General features: G+C 66.7%; 2 protein-coding genes across 12 annotated transcripts; one reads left to right on the top strand and one right to left on the bottom strand.

Annotated features, from left to right (window-relative positions):
* Positions 1–32: 32 nt before the first annotated feature.
* On the bottom strand, positions 33–15,542 carry LRRC56 (leucine rich repeat containing 56). Of its 8 annotated transcripts, none has more exons than XM_055301275.1 (13): positions 13,278–15,542; positions 12,373–12,611; positions 11,797–11,984; positions 10,199–10,286; positions 9,068–9,128; positions 4,142–4,238; positions 3,869–4,069; positions 2,999–3,182; positions 2,457–2,633; positions 2,312–2,376; positions 1,961–2,106; positions 1,656–1,789; positions 33–591 (listed from the first exon to the last, which is right to left on the bottom strand). In XM_055301275.1, the coding sequence occupies exons 3-13, from the start codon at positions 11,971–11,973 to the stop codon at positions 254–256; spliced, it is 1,668 nt and encodes a 555-aa protein (XP_055157250.1). In that variant the 5' UTR covers positions 11,974–11,984; positions 12,373–12,611; positions 13,278–15,542; the 3' UTR covers positions 33–253. The 8 variants fall into 8 exon arrangements, 7 of the variants coding, with proteins under 7 accessions (XP_055157250.1, XP_055157251.1, XP_055157249.1 ...); XM_055301276.1 differs by having other exon boundaries at positions 14,194–15,542; XR_008661336.1 differs by lacking the exons at positions 12,373–12,611; positions 13,278–15,542 and adding exons at positions 1,237–1,315; positions 10,550–11,674 and having other exon boundaries at positions 504–591; positions 11,797–11,875.
* Positions 15,543–16,018: 476 nt separating this feature from the next.
* On the top strand, positions 16,019–18,920 carry HRAS (HRas proto-oncogene, GTPase). Of its 4 annotated transcripts, XM_055301016.1 has the most exons (6): positions 16,019–16,148; positions 17,067–17,227; positions 17,391–17,569; positions 17,693–17,852; positions 17,948–18,029; positions 18,486–18,920. In XM_055301016.1, exons 2-5 carry the CDS (start codon positions 17,117–17,119, stop codon positions 18,023–18,025), a joined length of 528 nt encoding a protein of 175 aa, XP_055156991.1. In that variant the 5' UTR covers positions 16,019–16,148; positions 17,067–17,116; the 3' UTR covers positions 18,026–18,029; positions 18,486–18,920. The 4 variants fall into 4 exon arrangements, with proteins under 4 accessions (XP_055156991.1, XP_055156988.1, XP_055156990.1 ...); XM_055301013.1 differs by lacking the exon at positions 17,948–18,029; XM_055301015.1 differs by lacking the exons at positions 16,019–16,148; positions 17,948–18,029 and adding an exon at positions 16,236–16,252.
* Positions 18,921–19,687: the final 767 nt, after the last annotated feature.

The raw sequence follows: 19,687 nt of genomic DNA, 5'->3' as shown, positions 1-19,687 counted from the left end.
GGCGTAGGCCCAGCCTGTCTTCTAGGCCTGCCCCTGCCCCTTCCTCCTGGGAAGCCAGGCCCCGTGGGAGGAGTGGGCAGCTGACTCGCTCAGCCTGGCCTCTTTCTTGTGCCCGACTCCCCTCCACCAAGAAGGGTCTCTCCTGTGTCAAGCCATTACCCGGCCCCACACACTCCCCAAGATGCCCCGGACTCCCTGATGTCAGAGTTCACATGGTCCCGGGCAGCTTGGCAGTGGGGGGGTGGGGGCTACACTAGGGGGGGGCCTGGGCTGGGGTGATAGGGTTCAGGTGCGGCATGCACCGCAGGCCGGGGACTCTGACTGCTGGATCTGGTGCTGCCTTTGGGCCTGGACATCCCTGGGCTCGAGGGCTTGGGCCTGAGGTCACCTCCAGGGCTCTCAGAGCCGTCCCTGCAGCCAGCCCCTGCCCCAGGCCAGCTCCCTGGCCCAGGCCAGGCCCTAAGCTGCACAGAGCTCTGAGCCTGCGCCTCTGGAACTGCAGGCCTGTGGCCCCCCAGGAGCTGTGGCTGGAATCAGAAGGCATCTTGGGGGGACAGGGGATCAGGTTACAGCCCAAGGTCCTGGAAGGCTCTGGAAAACAAAGATAGCCTGTCAGAGGAGGGGCCCCAGAGGGTGGGGGTCACCACAGGCAAGGTGGCAGTGCCCACTGTGGCCCCTCCCCCAGCCCTTCGCTGCCCCCACCCCAAGGCAGCAGCCCTCTCTTGCACTTCCTGGGTTCCCCTGGGAAGTGTGGCTCCATAGCCCCATGACTTCGGGCTGCTGCTGGGGCCAGACCCACCTCTGGCCTGGGCTCTGGCTCTGGGTCACTGGGTCCCATCACCAAGGGTGGCCCTGGGCCAGGTCCTAAACCTCTGGGTAGAGTGAGCCCCTGGCACCCCCGTCAGGGCAAACCGGACGTCTCACCTGGCCCTGGCCTGGGGTGGGAGGCTCCGGTACCCCTTGTTTTCTGAGTCCCCACTGTCTGTCACCGCTCCACCCTGCTGCCCTGCCTGTTCTCCCCCCACCCCCCAGGGCCCCCCTCCAGCCCCTCCCCACACCGGCCAGCGCAGGGAAGGCCAGAGGCTTTGCCTGCCGTGCCCCTGTTCCCTCCTGGCCCTTTTACTCCCCAGCCACAGGAGGGCCACTCAGCCCACCTTTAAGCCTGTGCACCTGCCGCCCCTGCTTATGGCGCCCCTTCCCAGGCTTGCCCACTTGGTTCTACCAGTCGATTCAGACCCTTCCTCCAGGAAGCATCCCTGGGCTCTGCTGGGTGAGGGGTCTTCCACTCAGCCGTGGTCACTCTGCAGCCGGTGTCCTGAGCCAAGCACAGGCCTCTGTGCAGAGTAAGCGTAGCCGCCTCCCTGCCTCGGTCTCCTGGCCTGTCTGGTGCCCTCTCCCCTCTGTGGGCCTGTGCCCTGCTCCCTGCCCAGTGGGCCTGCCCTCTGTTTTGGTCCAGACTCCCTGCTCACACCCCTCTGTCCAGCTGCTGTGGCCTTTGATCCCATGGGCTCAGGGATTGGAACCCTTTGCCTGCAAGCACCCCCCCGCCCCAGGAGAGGACCTCCCTGTTCCAGCCCCTTGCCGAGTCCAGCTGAGGACGGGGCCCCAGCTGATGAATGCTGGTCTGGGGCCATGTGTGGGATCATTCTCAATACCTGGGGCCAGGCATGGGGGGCCGGAGGGAGTCTTGGGCCTAGACTTGTCCTCTTGCTCTTCAGGGCTCCTCCGTGGGCCCCCGGGGGCCGTGGCACCTTCCTGCTGGGACTCCAGGGACCTACCAGAGAGGGGGCTAGAGGGGAGAGAGAGCTGCCGCCCTGCCCTTAGAGCTAATCCCAAATGAGTGTCCCCCGCCCTGGGACGATCCCCCGGCCTCAGGCCCCCACAGCCAGCTCCTCCAGCCAACCTGGGTACCAAGGCAGCCCCCAGCCATGACCTCCCAGCAGCCAGGACATGCACCCACTGCAGGCGTAGCTCCCTGTGGGCCGGAAGCCTAGCCAAGGCCAGGAGGTCACCGCAGCTGTCTGTCCGGTCAGGCCCTGGGATAGAGGCACTGGCAGCCGGGTCCTCCAGCCTGTGTGGGGGCAGCGGCTCCGGTGCTGCCCAGGCCTGGGGAGACAGAGGGCTGGTTTGGGGGCACAGTCTTCAAGGGGGCCGGGTGGGGGGTACCCTGCAGATGGAAGGATGTCTCTGGCTGTGGGAGAGCAGGGGCGTGTGGCCAGCAGTGCCTGCAGGCAAGGTACCGCCAGGCCAGGACGCTGGGCCCCTGGGGTAGCACTGCAGTCCTGACCCACTTGCAGGTGGCAGGGCGTACCTGGCACTGGTGTCGGCGCTCCCGCAGGCCTTTGGTGGGGTTCCCGCAGAGGACCCGGCCAGCACCTACGGACGAGGGTGTGGCTGGGTCTGGTTTGGCATTGAGGGGCTGCAGGGTCAGCTTTGTGCCAAGGGTGGTGAGTTACCGTGGGTGAGGTTGCTGCTGTCATCCTCTGGAGCTGGGTCCCTGGGAAGCAGGCTTTCAGGCAGGGGACGCCCAGGGACCAGTAGGGAGAGGGGCCATGGCCTGGGGGCCCGAGGCTGGGTGTCGGGCAAGGACAGCTCGGAGCTGAGTCTCTGAATGTTGGCTCCGTGGGGATGATCTGTCCGGGGGTCAAAATCAGAGGTCACGGAAACCCCCTTGAACTGGCCCACCCAAGAACCACCCCACCCGCTGCCAAGACTGTCCACAGACAGGGAGCCCTGCCACCCAACATCTGTGTGTCTGCAGGCCCACGCCCCCCAGGTGCTGCTCACGGGGAGGTTATCCCGGGCTCTAGGAGCCCAAGGGTAAGGCCCGGAAGGGGCAGGAAATGTGGCCGTCCATCTTGCAAGGCCTGGGAGAGCCGGGGTACAGAGCTCTCTCCCTGGGGGTGGTGGGGGTGCCCCCTCTTCTGGGGCTCCGTCGGTAAGGTCTCCAGGCTGGGGGGGCGGCCCCTGCCAGAGGGCGGGTGGATGGCTGGCATACCCAGCCCAGGGAGCAGACCATCGAAGACACCGGCCTCCTTGATGGCCTCCTTCACCATGAGCCAGTCCTGGTCCAGCTTCTGGGAGGCCGGCAGGCCAGTGTGTGCGGCCGGCACCTCATCCAGGACCTGCAGCTGGGGGATAAGCTTCCTCACCTCTGCCCGATAGTTGTAGCCCCGGGGCACCTGCAGGGTGGACAGGTGGGGTAGGCCTGGGTCCGGGGGGCCTTCAGGCCAGCTTTGTCCTGTGGCTGCTTTCCCCAGACCTCCGTGGGGCGAGGCCGGGGAGCAAGGGTTGGTGATGCTGCCCCACCCTCCCAGGGCTGGCCTGGGTCACTCTTGGCTCCCAGGGGGACTGTGGGGACCCTGCGCTCTCCCCCAGTGTGATCTCACTCTCTGGCTCACAGCCAGGGTTCAGGGGTTGGGCAGCTTTGTGCGCTGGCACAATCCAGCTGAGGCCAGGAGGGTAGCAAGTGTGAGCTCCAGGTGTGCACGGGCCCAGGAGGAAGGAGTGCATTTCCACATAGAGCACACGGGCGCGTGTGGGGGACGGTGGGGCCATTGGACTGGGCCTGTACGGGGGTGGGTGTGTGATTCTCTGCGCAGACATGCATGGCTTCATGTGTCACGTGCATGCACTTCATGGGGGTGCCGTATGGGCTGGGGGGCATGGCGGGTGTGTGCGGTGCCCTGCGGGGCCCTGTGGGGTCTGGTCCTGGCCCAGAAGTTCTCCAGCGAAAGGAGAGAACGAGCTGATGGTGAACAAGTCACAGGGTGCGGGTGGGCAGAGAGGCCCCCGGGGCCGTGTGGGGGGGCACGCAGGGTGCCTCCCGGTCCTGTGCATGTGCTGCTGGGGTACCCGGCACACGCACCTTGCTGGAAGGGCTGGGCCCTGGCCGCAGGCACACCAAGTTGCCTTCCAGAGTGAGTGTGGCCAGCCGCGGGCATAGCTGCAGGTAGCGCACCTGTCCCAGGTCGTCCACGCTGTTGCCTTCCAGGTCTAGCACCTCCAGCTCCTCGAGCAGGCACAGCGGGCTCAGGTCTGAGATGTTGTTGTAGGAGACGTAGAGCTCCTGGGGCGGCAGTGGGCTCAGCCAGGGCAGGGCCTGGCACCGTCTCCCCAGCCCGGGGCACCCCACACCCACCTTCAGGGCCAGAAAGGAGCCAACGCCGTCCAGGTCAGTCAGGCCACAGCGAGCCAGCCACAGCACCTGCAGGCGGCCCAGGGAGGTGCCCAGGTCTCTACAGAGGGCAGGTCAGCTGGTCAGCACCATCCTGGGCTGGAGGCCACGCCTGTCCGTGAAGGCCCCGACCCTCCGCGCCCATCCACCCCCCACGCGTGGCCCTGTCCACCTGCAGGGTGCCAGTGACCCGTGGCTGTGGGAGGCCGCCTGCAGGCTTAGCGGCCCCAGAGCCGCTGCCCCCCTGCCTTCCCTCCTTGCCGCAGCGGGGAGGGCAGGGCAGGGTGGGTGGTGCTGCCCCGGTGCTGGATGACTTGGGGCCGCACCTGCTGCCTGCGGCCCTGGGGGTGGGCTGGGCTGGGCGGCCCTTGCCCGTGGGGTCCGCCCTGGGGGCTTCTACCTCCCTCCCTCCCTCCCTCCCTCTGGCCTTTCCTGGATGGCTTCCTCCATTGCAGCCCCCCTGTAGCCAGCTGTGCCTGCAAGACCCCTGCCCCGGCCCCTGCTATGGCCTCGCCCCCCCCCCCCCACCCGCGGGCTCCTCTTGTACTCCATGTCCCTTTCCTTCCCGCCGGCTTCTGGGATGTTCTCGAGGGCATGTGCTTTGCACTGCGCCTGCGTCCCCAGGCTGAGGCCCGGAGCTCTGCCGCTGGTGTGCGGGTCCCCGAGGAGGTGTTGGGGCCTCCTCCTCCTTCCAGCGCTGCTCGGCTGCTGTAGGTGGCGGGTTCGTGGTCGTCATGAGTCCCTGCCACAGCGCCTTTGGGCTCTCGCATCTCTCCTTGGGGATGCAATTGTTTGCAAGATACAAAGAAGCCACGTCTCTCCCGCGTCTCATCTCGGATGATGACGTTTGGAAGCTTGATTCCCTTCCCTGGGTGGTCCGTGCTCCTCTGGGACCGTGTTTTGCCTTTTCCCTTCCGTGCCGCGGGTACCCCAATATTTCTGACTATCCTCACAGTAGCTTCTCGGGCATTCGGACTGGGAAGAAGGGTGTGGAGCCCAGCTTGGAAGAGCAGGTCACTGGGGGCCCTGGCTGGGGCTTCCAGCTGCAGGGAGGAGCCGGTGGGGGGCAGTCGCTGGGGGTGGAGCCGAGCGTGGCTCCTAGGCCCCAGGCCCAGGGTCTCCCCCGTCCCTACCGCATGGTCTCCCTGCGTTCCTCCTCACGGCCCGGCTCCCATGTGCCCATGCTCGTCCCCTGCCCCCTCCTCAAGACATGCAATGATGCCCTCAGACCCCGGCCCAGCGCGCACACCCCTCACCTGGCCAGCTTGGCCTCTGCCGTTCAGTTCGGGACACTCCGCGTGTACCCCAGCCTGTTGCCGTGAGTGGGTTTTCCCATCATCTCTTAATTGGCTGACATCATGTCCAGCAACCCTTTCAAGGGGGCGGGTGCTAATCAAACCACTCCGGGTCTCTAACTCATTCAGAAACGCTGGCTGGGCCTTGAAGTCTGGGGTCAGGCCTCCTTTCCACGGTCCCATCTTCTGCTGTGCGTGTGTCCGTGGAGGAGCCCAAGGAAGACTCCCTTCCTCTTCCTCTTCTTAAAAGAAGACGTGGTCTCAGGGATCCCTGGGTGGCCAGCGGTTTAGCACCTGCCTTTGGCCCAGGGTGCGATCCTGGAGTCCTGGGATCGAGTCCCATGTCGGGCTCCCTGCATGGAGCCTGCTTCTCCCTCTGCCTGTGTCTCTGCCTCTCTCTCTCTCTATGTCTATCATAAATAAATACATCTTAAAAAAAAAAAAAAAGAAGACGTGGTCTCTTTCCTTGGCCGCCTCCAAATTTCACCTCTCCGGGGTAAAGACCCGGGTAGCTGTATTAGGGACCGCTGGCAGCCCGCTTTCCATTCTCTTCTTTCTGTCTGTAGTTGAAAGGTTTTGTTTATGTCTGATGAGTTTCCTTTGATCCTTGAGTATTTGTTCTGTTCTACAACCCCGGTTTCCTCCTGCAGCGGTCACAGTCACGCGTGTGGACGGCGGCCTGTACTCGTCGCGGTCCTTCCTGCCTTCCCATGCAATCTCTCCTTGACTGGGTTTCCTGCAGTATTCCCCTCTTCTGTCTTCATTTCCGAGCTGGTGACCGTGGTTTCATTCCCTTTATTTTCAGAGTCTGTGGTTTGCACCCAAGGCACGCAGCCGGACCCGGCGGCGGGGGAGGCTGGGCGGCTGCGAGCCCGGCTGAGAGTGGGGTGCTCCGTTTTTATAGAAGAATAAAGATTGGGAATAACAGGTTCCGGCTCATCTCAGATTAAGTAGGAAAATGACCAAATACTTAGAAGTGATGACAAGGGATCCCTGGGTGGCGCAGCGGTTTGGCGCCTGCCTTTGGCCCAGGGCACGATCCTGGAGACCCAGGATCGAGTCCCACATCGGGCTCCCGGTGCATGGAGCCTGCTTCTCCCTCTGCCTGTGTCTCTGCCTCTCTCTCTCTCTCTCTCTCTCTCTCTCTCCTGCTTCTCCCTCTGCCTGTGTCTCTGCCTCTGTCTCTCTCTCTCTCTCTGTTTGACTATCATAAATAAATAAAAATTAAAAAAAAAAAAGAAGTGATGACAAAAACCAAGCGTGCCAAATTTGTGGACCCTGCCCCAGGCTGTACCTGAAGACAAATTTACATCTTTCAAAACGTTTATCAAAAAAAAAACTGGAAGGATGACAACAGTTAAGCTGAGCATTTAGCTCAAGGAGCTGGAAAAAGGACAGAAGCAAACTGCAAAAAGAACAAGGAGAGGGGCACCTGGGTGGCCCAGTGGTTGAGCATCTGCCTTGGGCCCAGGGCGTGATCCTGGAGACCTGGGATAGAGTCCAACGTCAGGCTCCTGGTGCATGGAGCCTGCTTCTCCCTCTGCCTGTGTCTCTGCCTCTCTCTCTCTCTCCTGGTGCATGGAGCCTGCTTCTCCCTCTGCCTGTGTCTCTGCCTCTTATGAATGAATAAATGAATAAATAAATAAATCTTAAATAAATAAGTTAAAAAAAATAAATCTTTTTTTAAATCTTAAAAAAAAAAGAAAAGTTTCAAGGTTAGAGCAGCCGAAAAGAACGAGCAGAGGGAGAAGCAGCCTGGAGTAGGGCCTGGATCCCAGAACGCGAGGAGCACGGCGCCGGGGCGCTGAGGGGCGTCCCTGAGCACCCGGGCGAGCACTGCCAGCAAAGGGTGTCAGGTGCCGCGGTGACCCGGGTAGCGCTGCTGCAGGCGTGGGAGGTGGTGGCGGCCCGGGAGCCCGCGCACCGACGGCTCGAAGGAGGGGTACCATTTTCTGGCCCTGTCGCCGTGCAGAGGAGCTCACGCACACAGCCCTGGGGATAAAAGGCCGAGCACGAGCTGCTGTCCACCCTTGGCGCCAGAAAGTAAGGAAAAGGAGCAGGGCCGGGAAGTGAAAGGCAAGCCTCCTAACTCGCTGAAACCCCAATGGAGTTAACAGACTCCTCGAATCAACGTGAGTTTGGCGGTATTTCTAGGGACAAAATAAAGACACGATGTTGGCAGATATAAGACCCGCGTGTAAGGCTCCGAGAGGTTTCGCTGATTTGCAGAATGTCTCTGTCCACAGGATGCTTGTCTGCATCTGTGATAATCACCCAGAAAACACAACAGGAACGGGACCTCATTCGTGATCATAAAGACACTATAAACATGTGGGAATTCCTGGTGTCAGGGATCCCTGGCTTCACAGGGGGCTGGGGTCCTGCCCGGAGCTGGGCGGCAGTGGTGTGAGTGGGGAGGCGCGTCCCCATGCCATCCTCTTCCCGGTGGCTGGTGTAGGACAGTGTACACCCGCGACCACCTGCCCACACCGACGTAGGAGGAGTGCTGGGAACCCGCTTGTTCCTACAGGTTCAAAGGAGGGCACTTCCCCTGTTACAGGTGAATCGTGTCGCCCGCAGCCCCACCAAACGCACATGCAGCCGTCCTAAACACCAGCCGTCCAGCACGTGACCCTATCGGGAGCTCAGGTGGGTGCTCATGGTGGGGTGGGTACTGGTGTCCTCAGAAGGGGACACGTGGACGCGGACACACACTCGGTGCCAGTGCCCTGCGATCGCAAAGGCAGAGGTTGGACGGGTCAGTCTACAAGCCCAGGAACGTGGAAATCGCCCGCAAAGCCCCACGGGGCGAGAGGAAAGGGGGTTCCCGCCCACAGTGCAGGGGGAGCCAGCGCTGCCCGCAGAGGCAGATGGAGACAGGATCCTGCGCTGAGCGCGGAGCCAGACTCGGGACTCGATCCCAGGACCCTGACATCATGACCTGAGCTGAAACCGAGAGGCGGATGCTGCGCTGACTGCTCCCACCAGGCGCCCCAAACCGGCCGTGTTTCCGTGCGGCCTGCTTTGCCTGAACACCTAAACGGCCCCACTGTGCTTCCGCTTTGTTCTTTCCAGCCAGTGAGGTACATGGAGGACGTTCATTGGTCCTTAGTTTTGAATTTTGTCTTTCAAGTTGATCATTAAAATGCTGTTGGGTTGTACGCGAGGCCGCGCTCACCCGCGGGGCTGATGGGCCCCAGCATGCCCCGGCTCCTGCCCCCCCCACCCCCCGGCGTGGGGATGCCCACCCCTGAAGGCTCGGTGGTGTGGGGGCCCCCACCACAGACCCCTTGCTGGTTGGGGACCCTTTGCTGAAGGTTGGGGGCACCTTCAAGGCACCCCATGATGGGTCCTTGGAGACCCTGTCGGCCGCACAGCCTGGGGTGACAGGCCAGACGCTGACCGCGGGCCCTGGGTGGCGTGTGTCGCCCTCAGCAGGTGCCTCCGCCCAACAGGAGGGTCAGTCACACAAGCTACATGTCCCGGGGTCAGGCTGGCAGGGTGGGCACGAGGGCCGGGAGGTGGTGACGGCAGGTCACCTGGGAGCCTCTTCGTGGGGACCCTCCCCACCCCCAGGCCCGAGAGGGGCACTCACCTCACGGAGCCCAGGCAGCTGCCGTTCAGCTTCAGCTGGCTGAGCTTGGGCAGGTGCTTCCCTGTGGGCCACAGGCGGGTGGCAAGGCCTTACTCCCCTCCCTTCCCTGCGCCCCCCGGGGCATCGGTGGCCCTTGCCTCTGTGCTCCGTGGCTGTTGGAGCCCCAGCGGCGGCGGTTGGCCTGGAGCGGAGCAGGCCCACCGGGAGGCGTGCAAAAGGTGCGCCTCAGCCCACCGAGCCCCTGGAGGGGCGGGGGAGAGGCCCCCGGGCTCTGGGAGTTGGCTTGGAGGAGGGGAGCCCCGCCGGCCAGGGGGCCCTACAGCTCGGGTCCTGCGCAGGCACTGCAGACCACATCCCCCATCAGCTTGCGGCACTGGTGCCAGAGCACAGGAGCCCCTTGTCCCTGTGCAACCCCAAATCCCTGGCAAAGGCTTCTGAGCTAGACTCCTGTGAAGAACAGGGCACTGACCCTGCGGGACAGTCCTGATCCCTGGAAAGAGTGGTGCAGGGGGGCCTGTGGGCCCAGGGCATGCCTGCAGAGGGTGTAGGATGGGCCTGTTGGATGCAGGGCAGACCTGCAGGGTGCAGGGCAGTCTCATGGGGTGTAGGGCATGCCTGTAGGGTGTAGGACGGGCCTGTTGGGTGCAGGGCAGACCTGCAGGATGCAAGGCAGTCTCATGGGGTGTAGGGTGTACCTGTGGGGTGTAGGATGGGCCTGTGGGGTGCAGGGCAGGCTTTTGGGGTGTAGGATGGGCCTGTGGGGTACAGGGCAGGCTCGTGGGTATAGGGCATGCCCGTGGGGGGTAGGATGGGCCTGTGGGGTGCAAGACAGGCTCGTGGGGTGTAGGATGGGACTTTGGGGTGCAGGACAGGTTCGTAGGGTATAGGGCATGCCTGTGGGGTGTAGGATGGGCCTGTGGGGTGCAGGACAGGCTCGTGGGGTGCAGAGCGTGCCTCTGGGGTGGAGGGCAGGCTCGTGGGGTGCAAGGCGTGCCTGTGGGGTGCAGGGCAGGCCCATGGAGGGCAGTGGTCCAAAGACCAGAGCCTCCCTGGCAGCATTCAAGTGGACAGGCCCTCCCACAGAAGTCTGAACTCGCCAGTGGCAGGGTGTGGACAGGGAGGGGCTCTCACCAAAGTTCCCCAGGCTGTTCTCACGGGTGTTGACACACATCTCCAGCATGTTCACCAGTCCAAGGTCATCTACCTGGGCCAGGGCCCGCTGCAGAAATCGATGAGGACTCAGCCCTGGAACCGGACAGTGGTCACTCCCTCCCAGGGACGCCTCTGCCTCCGGCTGTGGGGCTGCCCAGATGCTGTTCCAACAGGTCCCACAACAAAACAACTCAACGGTGGAACGGTGGGTTTAGCACCGGGTTGGGGGGACGTGAGGGCTGCTTACTCCTGCAGTGCCCCCGTTGGGCCCTGCACCCCTCCCCCATGAATGAACACAAAATGAAAAGGAAACGAAACACAGAGACGCACGTGAACACCGGGAATGTCCGTGGCTACCGCAGCTCCTGGTGTGTGGAGCCACTGGCTGGGTGGCAAGGCTGGGTCCACCTCCAGGTCCAGCCAGGGTGTGGTGGGGCTCACTGCCCTCCTGGCGCCCTGCCCCTGGCCCTCCCCACGTGGCCAGGCTGGACCCTCCCTGTCCCGCTGTCCCCGGCAGGGAGTGCTGTCCCCAGTCCGCTCCATGCACAGGTGGGCCAGTGCCCCGGGTGCCTTCTCAGAGTCAGGCTGTTGTCACTGCAGCCTGGTCTCCCTGTGGCCCCAGGACGGTCCAAGACGGGAGCATCCCCCAAGTTCTGGGCATGCTGGCCCTCCCATGAGCCCATCCGGGCTGTCTGAACCGAGGCCTCACATGTGCAGGGGACACAGGACCCCAGGGCAGGTGGGACAGAGGTGGCCTGTAGCCGTGAACCTGTGCCCTGGGGAGGCATCCCGTTGGGGTCCGCGCTGGCCCAAGACAGCGGGGAGCCCTGGGCCTGCAGGCCCACGGGAGGGCCGCCCGCACGGGAGCCAGCTTGCATTGTGGGGCGGGGGCCGGGCCCGAGTTGCTTCCACCTTCACTGATGAGGCCGTGCGGAGGCTTCCGAGAGCCGTCGGGGGGTGGGGCAGAGACCCCGGGCAGCCAGGCTTCCCTCCGCATGTGGGGGGGGCTGTACCCGGGGAGCCCCTTAGCGTGGCCCCCACTGCATGAGGCGCCGACTTGCCCGGAGAGGTTGTGGGTGGGAACCGGGAGTCACGAGGCTCCACGTGTCCTGGTGGCCCCAGGGTGGGAGCGGGGGCTTTGGGAGAAAACCCCACCAGCTGCCCCCGTCAGCGAGCAGGACCTTGCGGTGGAGCCCACTTACGCAGCCTGCGCTGGGTGCAGGGCGCCCTACTTAGCCCGCGGTTTCAGGGAGCCCTGGCAGCTCGCACCTGCTGTGCGCCCCGCACCTGGACAGTCTGCTGCGCGGCCTCCCCCCAGAGCAGCAGCTGCTCCAACTAGGGGCTTCCCTGGCTCCTGGAGCGGTTCGCGGAGCGGCCACTGACGCCTGGCCCACGGGTGCACTGGGCGATGCCTGCCGGCCTCCCTGCCTCCTGTCCCCGATGCCTGGGGCGGCCCTGAGGATGGTGCAGGGCTGAGAGCGTCCATCCAGGCCAGAGGGCTGGCTGGACATCGGGCCTGGAACGGTGGTGCCCCATGCAGACCCCTGCAGCCTGAGCCCCGGCCCCCCAGCGCTCACCAGTCGGGCAGGTGACAGGTACTCCTGTACCAGCCGCTCGCCATGGCTGTCCCTACGGCTGCCTGGGTCCTTGCTCTGTGGCCGGGGGTTGTATGGTCCTTGCCAGCCCAGCTCCCGCACTTGGACAGTGGCTGTGCTAGGCCACAGCCCATGGGCTCTGTCGCAGGACTGGTCCATTCACACACAACCTGCTGGGAGAGGCCGAGGGCAGAGCTATGAAGCCTCGGCTCTTGCTCGCACCCACAGCCTGGCGGGGACCCCGCACGGCAAGCCCGTGGGGCTCCTCCTGCCCGGCTCCGATGGGCTCTCGGCCTCTTAGTCTCAGCCTGCCCGCGGGCTCGGGGGCACCCCATCCTCCAAGGTCCGCAGCGGGGGTGCTGGGCCCAGGCTCCCCTCTCGGAGGTCCTGCCTAGGCTGTGGGCCTGAGGGGGCCACTTGGCCCCAGGTCACGTTTACTCCATCAGCCGCGGCCAGCCGCAAGCCACTGACTCAGGCCCTGTGTGTGTGTCTCCACACCTGGGGGCCCGGGACCAGGCTCCCAAGCACCCCACCCCTCCGCCCACTGAGCCCCCTCACCTGGAGGCACTGCCTCTTCCCACCATGGGTCAAACATCCAGGCACGGAGGCAGCATGTGTCTCCAGGTGGCACCTGCAGGAGGGAGTTGGGGTGGCCTCCTGGCCAGGTCGCTGTGCCCAGGGGACTTGGGACAGGCAGGGAGGAGGACACAGGGCAGAAGTGGGCAGGTGTGGAGGTGCTTGGGGCTGTCAGTGTAGGCACCGGCCCTCAGGTCCTTTGGATCATCCTGATGGGGCACCTGGATGGGTTGATGAGGAAGACAGTCGGGTGGTGACTGACCATCCTCTCTGCAAAAGGGGTCCCGGGTCTGCCTCTCTGGACTCTCATGGGCTGGCCACCTGGCACCCTGTCCTTCCCAAGCCCCCTCACCCCCAGGCTCCACAGGAGCCCGTGTCCCTGGACACCTGCGCCAGGCTCACCTGGTACTGCTCCTTAAAGATGCAGATGCCTGGCCTGACCCCGGATCCCAGAATCATGTCCAGGGGTAGAGCCAGAAGTCCGCCTGGAATGTTCTGGGAACCCCCAGTGTGGGTTGAGGCCTCATTGACCCCTGCCCAGTATCCCCTCCTGCCCTTCCTGGATTGACTTTCCGTCTAAGTCTGACTCCTTCTGGGGTTCTCTGTGTTTTACGACGCGTTCCACTGAGTGAGCCCCAGGCTGCGGGGCCCGGGCAGGCAGGATGCTCACTTCCTGCGCCCGCAACGCACGGGAGAGAGACTCCCCTGATTCTCAGAAGGGATAGTGTGGCGCGTGCACACGCCAGTGCTGCTCTCATCTCTTGGGCCCTGCAGACACTCAAGCCGCACCCTCTCCATCGTGCCTGGGCTGGGGGGGTGGCCAGCTAGGCCTTGACAGAGGCGCTGGAGGGGTGCTGCGCGGGCTCTGTGTGCCTCAGTGGCCTCACCTGGAAGGTGACCCATACACCGGGGGTCCAAGGAGATGAAGGCCATGCAGGTGAGCCCCACCATACAGACTCATCGGGTCTCCAGCCAGGATTTCTTTCCAGAAGCTTCCTCTGCCATCTACCTTTCTTCAGTGGGCGAAAAGCCCCAGGCCTGGCTGGGGACCTCAGCACGTGCCTCCTGGGACTACGCTGCTCGCTCCCATCCCAGGCCTGCCAGCCTTGGGGTGTGGGGAGTGCAGGGGCCGGTCCGGCTGCAGCCCCAGGATGCCCGTGGGCAGCATGAAGGGCCAAGCCCACCACGCTTTCCTTCTGTGCTTCACAGCAGCCGCCCAGCGGTCCTACCCCGGACTGGGCCCAGCGGACGGTCCTGTCCGGCCCCAAAAGTCTCAGGTCCAAGGGGCAGGGCCTGGGTCGCTGGCTGCAGCTCACATGTGTAGTGTCCCCTCACGTGCATGCACTGGCTGGACCTGTCCGTGCTGCGCGGGGCCCTGTGGCCACCCTGCCTGCCACTCTCTGCCTCCACGGCCCAGGCTAATGCCAGCCCTTGGCCTGGCTCAGCAGCAATCTGGGTTCACTCCACGCCTCCCCCCTTCGCCGCAGAGGGAGGGGCGCTGCGGGCAGGGCCTAGTCTCTCCTAGGTCCTCACTAAGGGAGTCTGGGTCCCCACCTCCCCCTCTCCTGCAGGGGCAGAGCCTGGGGTCCCTCCTACCCTGGGGCCTGGGAACTCTTCGGAGCACGGCTACCGGTCGTGGGCTGAGCCCCTGGAGACCAGATTGGACATCTGGGGGTACCGCTGAGCCCCCACTGGCTTTGCTGCTTCATCCTGGGGCAGCCCTCGGCCTCAGTTTCCCCCCAGGCACGGGGGAGGTGCAGCGAGGCCTGAGGCCCCAGGCCCAAAGGTGTGCTGGGCTCTCACCAAAGGGGTCGGTCTCGGTGCCACGGGCCGGGCGCCCTCCGCCGCGGGGCGCGCCTTCCGACTCGGGGTCCTTCTTCCGGTGGCAGGGTTGCGGCCCTGGGCGCCATGGCAACGGGGCTGGGGCATCATTTGAATGCTCAAATATTCATGAGGCCGCGGGACTCTCCGAGGCTCCGCGGTCGAGCCACGCCCCTTAGCAACGGCTGCTAGGGCAGGCCGGGGGCGGGGCGGCCGCGGGCGCGTTCGGGGCCCGGAGGGTAGGGCCCCAAGTCCTGGGCGCCCGTGGGCTGGGAGGGAGCCGGGGCGGAGGTGAGGCCCCACCGGGCGGGGGGACCTGCGCGGACCGGCCGGGTGTCAGCGCCCGCGAAGGCGGTTATCAGGCGGAGCCCAGCGCCCACCTTTCCCGGCCCTGGCCCTGCGGGAGGGACGCCCTCGTCCAAGGGTGGCGATGCCAAAACAAAAGGAAAGCGCCCCCGATGACGAGGGAAATGCAGACCTGGACACTGGGAGGGGTTTGGGGTGTCTGCGCTCTCGGGGGACGCCGCCACTCGCTTTCACTGCCGCTCCTTGACTCCGCGTCTGTGCGCGTCAGCGCGCGTCGGGCTCTGTCCTAGCCACCGCGCAGTGCACTGGCCGGCCAACCGGCCACGGCCTCGGCACGTGCTGTCGGCGATGTGTGCGGGCGGGGCAGCCCCCGGAGGGGCCCGCCAAGGTCACGGCCTGCAGTGGGGGGGGCTCCACGAGAACAGCGCGCGCCAGCACCGGAGGGGGCAGGACGGGAGGGGCGAGGCTGGGCCTCCTGCGGGCTGCACCGTTCTTCCTTTTTGTAAACAAGCACGGTGTGTTGATGCACTACTTTGAAATTAAAAAAAAAATGTCGAAACCACGTCTTTTTTGAAAGTCTGGAAAGGATGCGGGGTGTGCGTGTTCGCGCTCGGGATGGGGGAGCCGTCGGCACGCTGCCCTCGGGCAGCTTTCGGGCTGGTTTCCCGAGGGCCCGTCGTTAACTGGGCCCCGCGCAAGCGTCTGCAGGGCCGGAGCCTCCGGGCTGGGGGGCTGGGCGGGCCGGCCTGCAGGGGGAGGCTGGGGAGAGGGGCGCGGCTGCGGCCCAGCGAGACCCCTGGGGAGGGATCAAACGATGCTCCGCGCCGCGCTGCCCCCTGTGGTCTGGGCGCCCCGGGTGCCGCGCGCACGACGAAGCCAAGGTGCCAGGCGCCCGTTCCGGAGCCACCTGATGGGAACGGGGGTGTAGGGCACCGAGTCCCGGCCATGGGGCCCCAGAGCTCGGGGCGCGGCCCGACCTGCCCCGGCACCCGCCTCCTGTCCCGGCCGCCCGCCCGCCGCCGCGCCGACCCTGACCCTCCCCGAGCCTCGTCTCCCGGCCTGACCCCTCCGCTGGGCCTCGCGGCGCAGGGAGCCCCCCCCGCGGGACACGGGCTCCCGCCGGCCCGCAACGCCCCCGCCCCGGTGCACCGCCTCCCGCGGTCCTGTCGGGCAGCTCCCCGCGGAGGCCGCCGCCCCGGCCCGCGCCCCTCGCGCCCCCGCGGAGCGCCCGCGGGCGCAGCCCAGCCCCCCAGGCCGCGGCCCACGAGGGCCTCCGGGGCCGGGCACCGCCCTCCGCGCCGCTTCCCGGAAGCCCCGCCCGGCCGCGGCCCGTGACGGGCGGGCGGGCCGGCCAACCGGCGAGGGGCGGGGCCGGCCGGGGCGGGCCGGGGGCGGGGCCCGGCGCCCGCGGCCAATGGCGAGCCGCGCCTGCGTGACGGACGGGCGCGGGGCGGGGCGTGAGCGCCCTCCCCCCGAGTGTCCGCCCGCCCGCCCGCGCCTGCCGCCCGCAGCCCGAGCCGCACCCTCCGCGGACGGAGCCCATGCGCTGGGCGAGCCGCGCGCCCCGGCCCCGGCCCCCTTCCCCGCCCCCGCCCCGGCCCCGGCCCCGGGGGCAGTCGCGCCAGTGAGCGGTGAGTGCGGCGGGGGCGGCGGGGCGGGGCGGGGGCGGCCGGGGCTGCGGCGCGGGGCGGTGGAGGCGGCGGCGGCGGCGGCGGCGGGGCGCGCGGGGGCGCAGGTGAGCCGCGGGCGGCGGGCGGGCGCTGCGGCGGGTGCGGGGTGCGGGGGCGCCCCCGGCGGCGGCGTCCGCGCCCTCCCCTCCGCGGGCCGCGTGCGGGCCCCCCAGGTGGTCAGAGGCGCGCCCCCGAGGCCCGGGCAGCGGGCGAGCCGGGCGTTCGGACCGGAGCCCCGGGCACCGCGTCCCGAAACCTCCCAGACCGGGAGCTGGGTCGGATGCCGCGGCCCAGCGCCGTCCCCGCGCCTACCCCGCCGGCCTGCTCCCGGGCCCGCCGTCCCCGCAGCCCACCGCTGCTCTCCTGCGACGCTCGAGCGGCCGCGGGCCTGGGGCTCCCCCCGGGACAGGAGGGCCCGGGCCTCGCCCCCGGAGCAGCAGCTGGCGGCCGCGGGCGCTCCGCAGATGCTAGTCCGGTGCAGCGAGGCGCGGCGGGGCTCTGGCCTGCCCGGGCACGCTGCTGCGCTCCGCTGTGGCAGGACCTGTTCCTGCGGGGAGGGGCGGTAATCTCAGCCTGCAGGGCCTCCGGGTCCCTCCAGTGCACGCTTTCTGCCTACCCAGCAACTTCTAATTTGGGTGCGTGGTTGGGAGATGCTCTCAGCTGTCAGCTCTCCCTTTGGGGGGCCGGCTCCCTGCTCTCCCGCAGCCATGAGCGCCGGCGAGGTGGGGGCTCTCCCACCCCCCCGGCTGTAGGTGCCACAGGTGGGCGGCTGCCGCCCGGTTCCCTGGTTGTGCGGGGCCTGGGGACCGGGACCGGGCTGGGGCCGGGCGGTTTGCCCCGCGGGGGCTGGCTCAGGGCTGAGAGCAGCTTCCTCAGCAGGTGGGACAGGAGACCTCTTCGGCGTCCTGTGCTGCATCTCGTGAGGAACCATGACGGAGTATAAGCTGGTGGTAGTGGGCGCTGGAGGCGTGGGCAAGAGCGCCCTGACCATCCAGCTCATCCAGAACCACTTCGTGGATGAGTACGACCCCACCATCGAGGTGAGCACACCCAGCCCTGAGCCTGCTGTGGGCTCCACAGGAGGGCGGCCCCTGCTCGTGGGACCTGGGGGTGGCACCTGGGGACCTAGAAGGGGCTGGTGGCTGGGTGGCCCCGTCCTCCGAGGCGTGGGGCGGGGCGTCCTGAAGCACTGGCGTGCCGCAGGACTCCTATCGGAAGCAAGTGGTCATCGACGGGGAGACGTGCCTGCTGGACATCCTGGACACGGCGGGCCAGGAGGAGTACAGCGCCATGCGGGACCAGTACATGCGCACAGGGGAGGGCTTCCTCTGTGTGTTTGCCATCAACAACACCAAGTCCTTTGAGGACATCCACCAGTACAGGTGAGCCTCCGGCCGGCCCTCGGGGCCACCTGTCCCTCTGCCTCTCCTCGTGTTTCTTTGTCAGGGTCTCGGATGCAGCCGTGCCTGCAGCCTACCGACCGGCTCCCACCTTCCTCCTTGTAGGGAGCAGATCAAGCGAGTGAAGGACTCCGACGACGTGCCCATGGTGCTGGTGGGGAACAAGTGTGACCTGGCTGCTCGCACCGTGGAGTCCCGGCAGGCGCAGGACCTCGCCCGCAGCTACGGCATCCCCTACATCGAGACGTCAGCCAAGACACGCCAGGTGAGCCGGCTCCCCACCCCGCAGCTTGTTGGGGACCCGCCCCGCCCCGCCCCTGCCAGGGAGCAGTGCTTATTGCCCCCTCTCCCCCAACACAGGGCAGCCGGTCTGGCTCTGGCTCCAGCTCCGGGACCCTCTGGGACCCTCCGGGACCCCCGGGACCCAGCGGCCCCTAGCGCTGTAAGTGTCCCCGGACGGCAGGGCAGCGAGGGAGGCCGGCGCCCAGGGTTTGGGCTGACACAGCTCCAGGGAGAGGCAGAGGTCCCCAGAGAGCTGCCCTGAGCCAGGCCGAGTGGTGACCTTGGGGCCCTGGCCCCCTGCCCGCAGAAAGCCCCATGGGCCTGTGCGGGCCCTGCCCTCTTAACGGGCTGTGGGGGACCAGGGTGGTAGGTAAGACAGGAGTGGGACCCTGGATATTAGAGCTGGGAGCCAGACCTCGGGGCTGCCCTGTGGGGGAGCTCCTGAGGGCCAAGCCGCCTGATGGGGGGAGCCCTGGGCTGCCTGTGTGGGGGCGGGGTGGGGAGGCGCTGGGGAGGGGCTGGGATGATGCATGAGCTTGATGCTGGGGTCCCTCGGTCCCCTGCGCTGCCAGGCTTCCGGGCTGAGCCGCACGCTCACCCAGCCCCGTCTTCCCAGGGCGTGGAGGATGCCTTCTACACGCTGGTGCGAGAGATTCGACAGCACAAGGTGCGCAAGCTGAGCCCGCCCGACGAGGGAGGCCCAGGCTGCATGAGCTGCAAGTGCCTGCTGTCCTGATGTCCCCTCCAGGGCCACGCTGGCAGCCCCGCTGGCCCTCTGTGCCCCAGGCGCACAGGTTTGGGGCGAGGAGGTGCCGGAAGCCGGGAGGAGGCGCGGACGGAGGAAGGAGGAAGGCGAGGAAGGAAGGAAGCGCCCCCGGGGCCCGGCCAGCCCAGGCCCCCTGGACAGGGGGAGCACGGACCTCCCAGGGCGCTTTGCACAGACTGTCGTGAACTGAGGCCATGGGCACCCCCCCAGCTGTCACTCTTCCCCAGCCCCGTCCTGGCCCGCGGGGCACAGGCTGAGTCGCAGTAAATTATTTGATGGTCTTGACCCTGGCGTCTGGCCGCCCCTGCAAGGCACGTGGGGATGTCAGCTGTGTGTGCCTGGCGGCACCCCTGCAGGGGCTGGTCGGGGCCGGGTGGTCCCCCCTCCTCCTCTCTGGGCGTGTCTCCGCACCCCGTGCACAGAGCCCCGGGAGATGCAGAAACGAGCCGGCCGTGCATTTTCACACAACAACACTTTATTGAACTTGCAACAGCAAACGGGCTCAGAGCCGAGGGTGCGCGCCCTCCCCTGGGAGACCTTCCTGTCCTTAGAGGAAAGCGGGAATCCCACGGGGGTGAGGGTGCTGGTGCTGGAGTCGCCCACCTGGGAGCCTGTGTGGACTCCGGGTGGGGGCGTGTGTCCTGAGGTTGGGGCGTTGAGAGGCTTTTCTGGGGACAGCAGGGCTGGCCTGGACCTGCAGCCCATGGGCTCCTGCGCTAGGTCCCCACAGGGCAGCTGGATCCTGGCCTCGGGCCCCCTGGGGCTGGGTGACTGACTGCTGGAGCCCCAGCACGTGGAGGAGCCTGCCTCCTGGTGTGGGTGCGGGTGGGGCCCACGGGCCTGCTCCGCTGCCCTGCCCTGGGGTGTCCCGGGATCCCCAGGGCTGTCCTAGGTCAGCGACCTGAATCTGTGGGGCATGTCCAGGGTCCAGGAGGCCACATCCGGCTGTGAGAGGGCTCTCTCAGCGTGGGGCCAGAACGCAGGCCTGGCCAGGGCCCCAGGGCGCTGGATCCCATTCGTGCTGGGCCTGGGGGGGGGGGGGCTTGAGTCTC

Source organism: Nyctereutes procyonoides, unplaced genomic scaffold (assembly GCF_905146905.1).
Source record: "Nyctereutes procyonoides isolate TBG_1078 unplaced genomic scaffold, NYPRO_anot_genome, whole genome shotgun sequence".
NCBI lineage: Eukaryota > Metazoa > Chordata > Mammalia > Carnivora > Canidae > Nyctereutes > Nyctereutes procyonoides.
The sequence above is the reverse complement of the archived record's forward strand: the minus strand, read 5'-3'. Positions and strand labels throughout refer to the sequence as shown.

What these genes read in the sequence shown, in the direction of transcription:
- LRRC56 (XM_055301272.1), bottom strand. Translation starts at nt 10,762, where the DNA reads ATGGAGCGGACTGGGGACAGCACTCCCTGCCGGGGACAGCGGGACAGG. An exon ending in GCTCCTTTCTGGCCCTGAAG is followed by an intron (nt 4,070 to 4,141) that starts GTGGGTGTGGGG and finishes CTGCCGCCCCAG; the next exon opens with GAGCTCTACGTCTCCTACAA. An exon ending in GGCCCAGCCCTTCCAGCAAG is followed by an intron (nt 3,183 to 3,868) that starts GTGCGTGTGCCG and finishes TCCACCCTGCAG; the next exon opens with GTGCCCCGGGGCTACAACTA.
- HRAS (XM_055301013.1), top strand. Translation starts at nt 17,117, where the DNA reads ATGACGGAGTATAAGCTGGTGGTAGTGGGCGCTGGAGGCGTGGGCAAG. An exon ending in AGTACGACCCCACCATCGAG is followed by an intron (nt 17,228 to 17,390) that starts GTGAGCACACCC and finishes GGCGTGCCGCAG; the next exon opens with GACTCCTATCGGAAGCAAGT. An exon ending in CGTCAGCCAAGACACGCCAG is followed by an intron (nt 17,853 to 18,485) that starts GTGAGCCGGCTC and finishes CCGTCTTCCCAG; the next exon opens with GGCGTGGAGGATGCCTTCTA.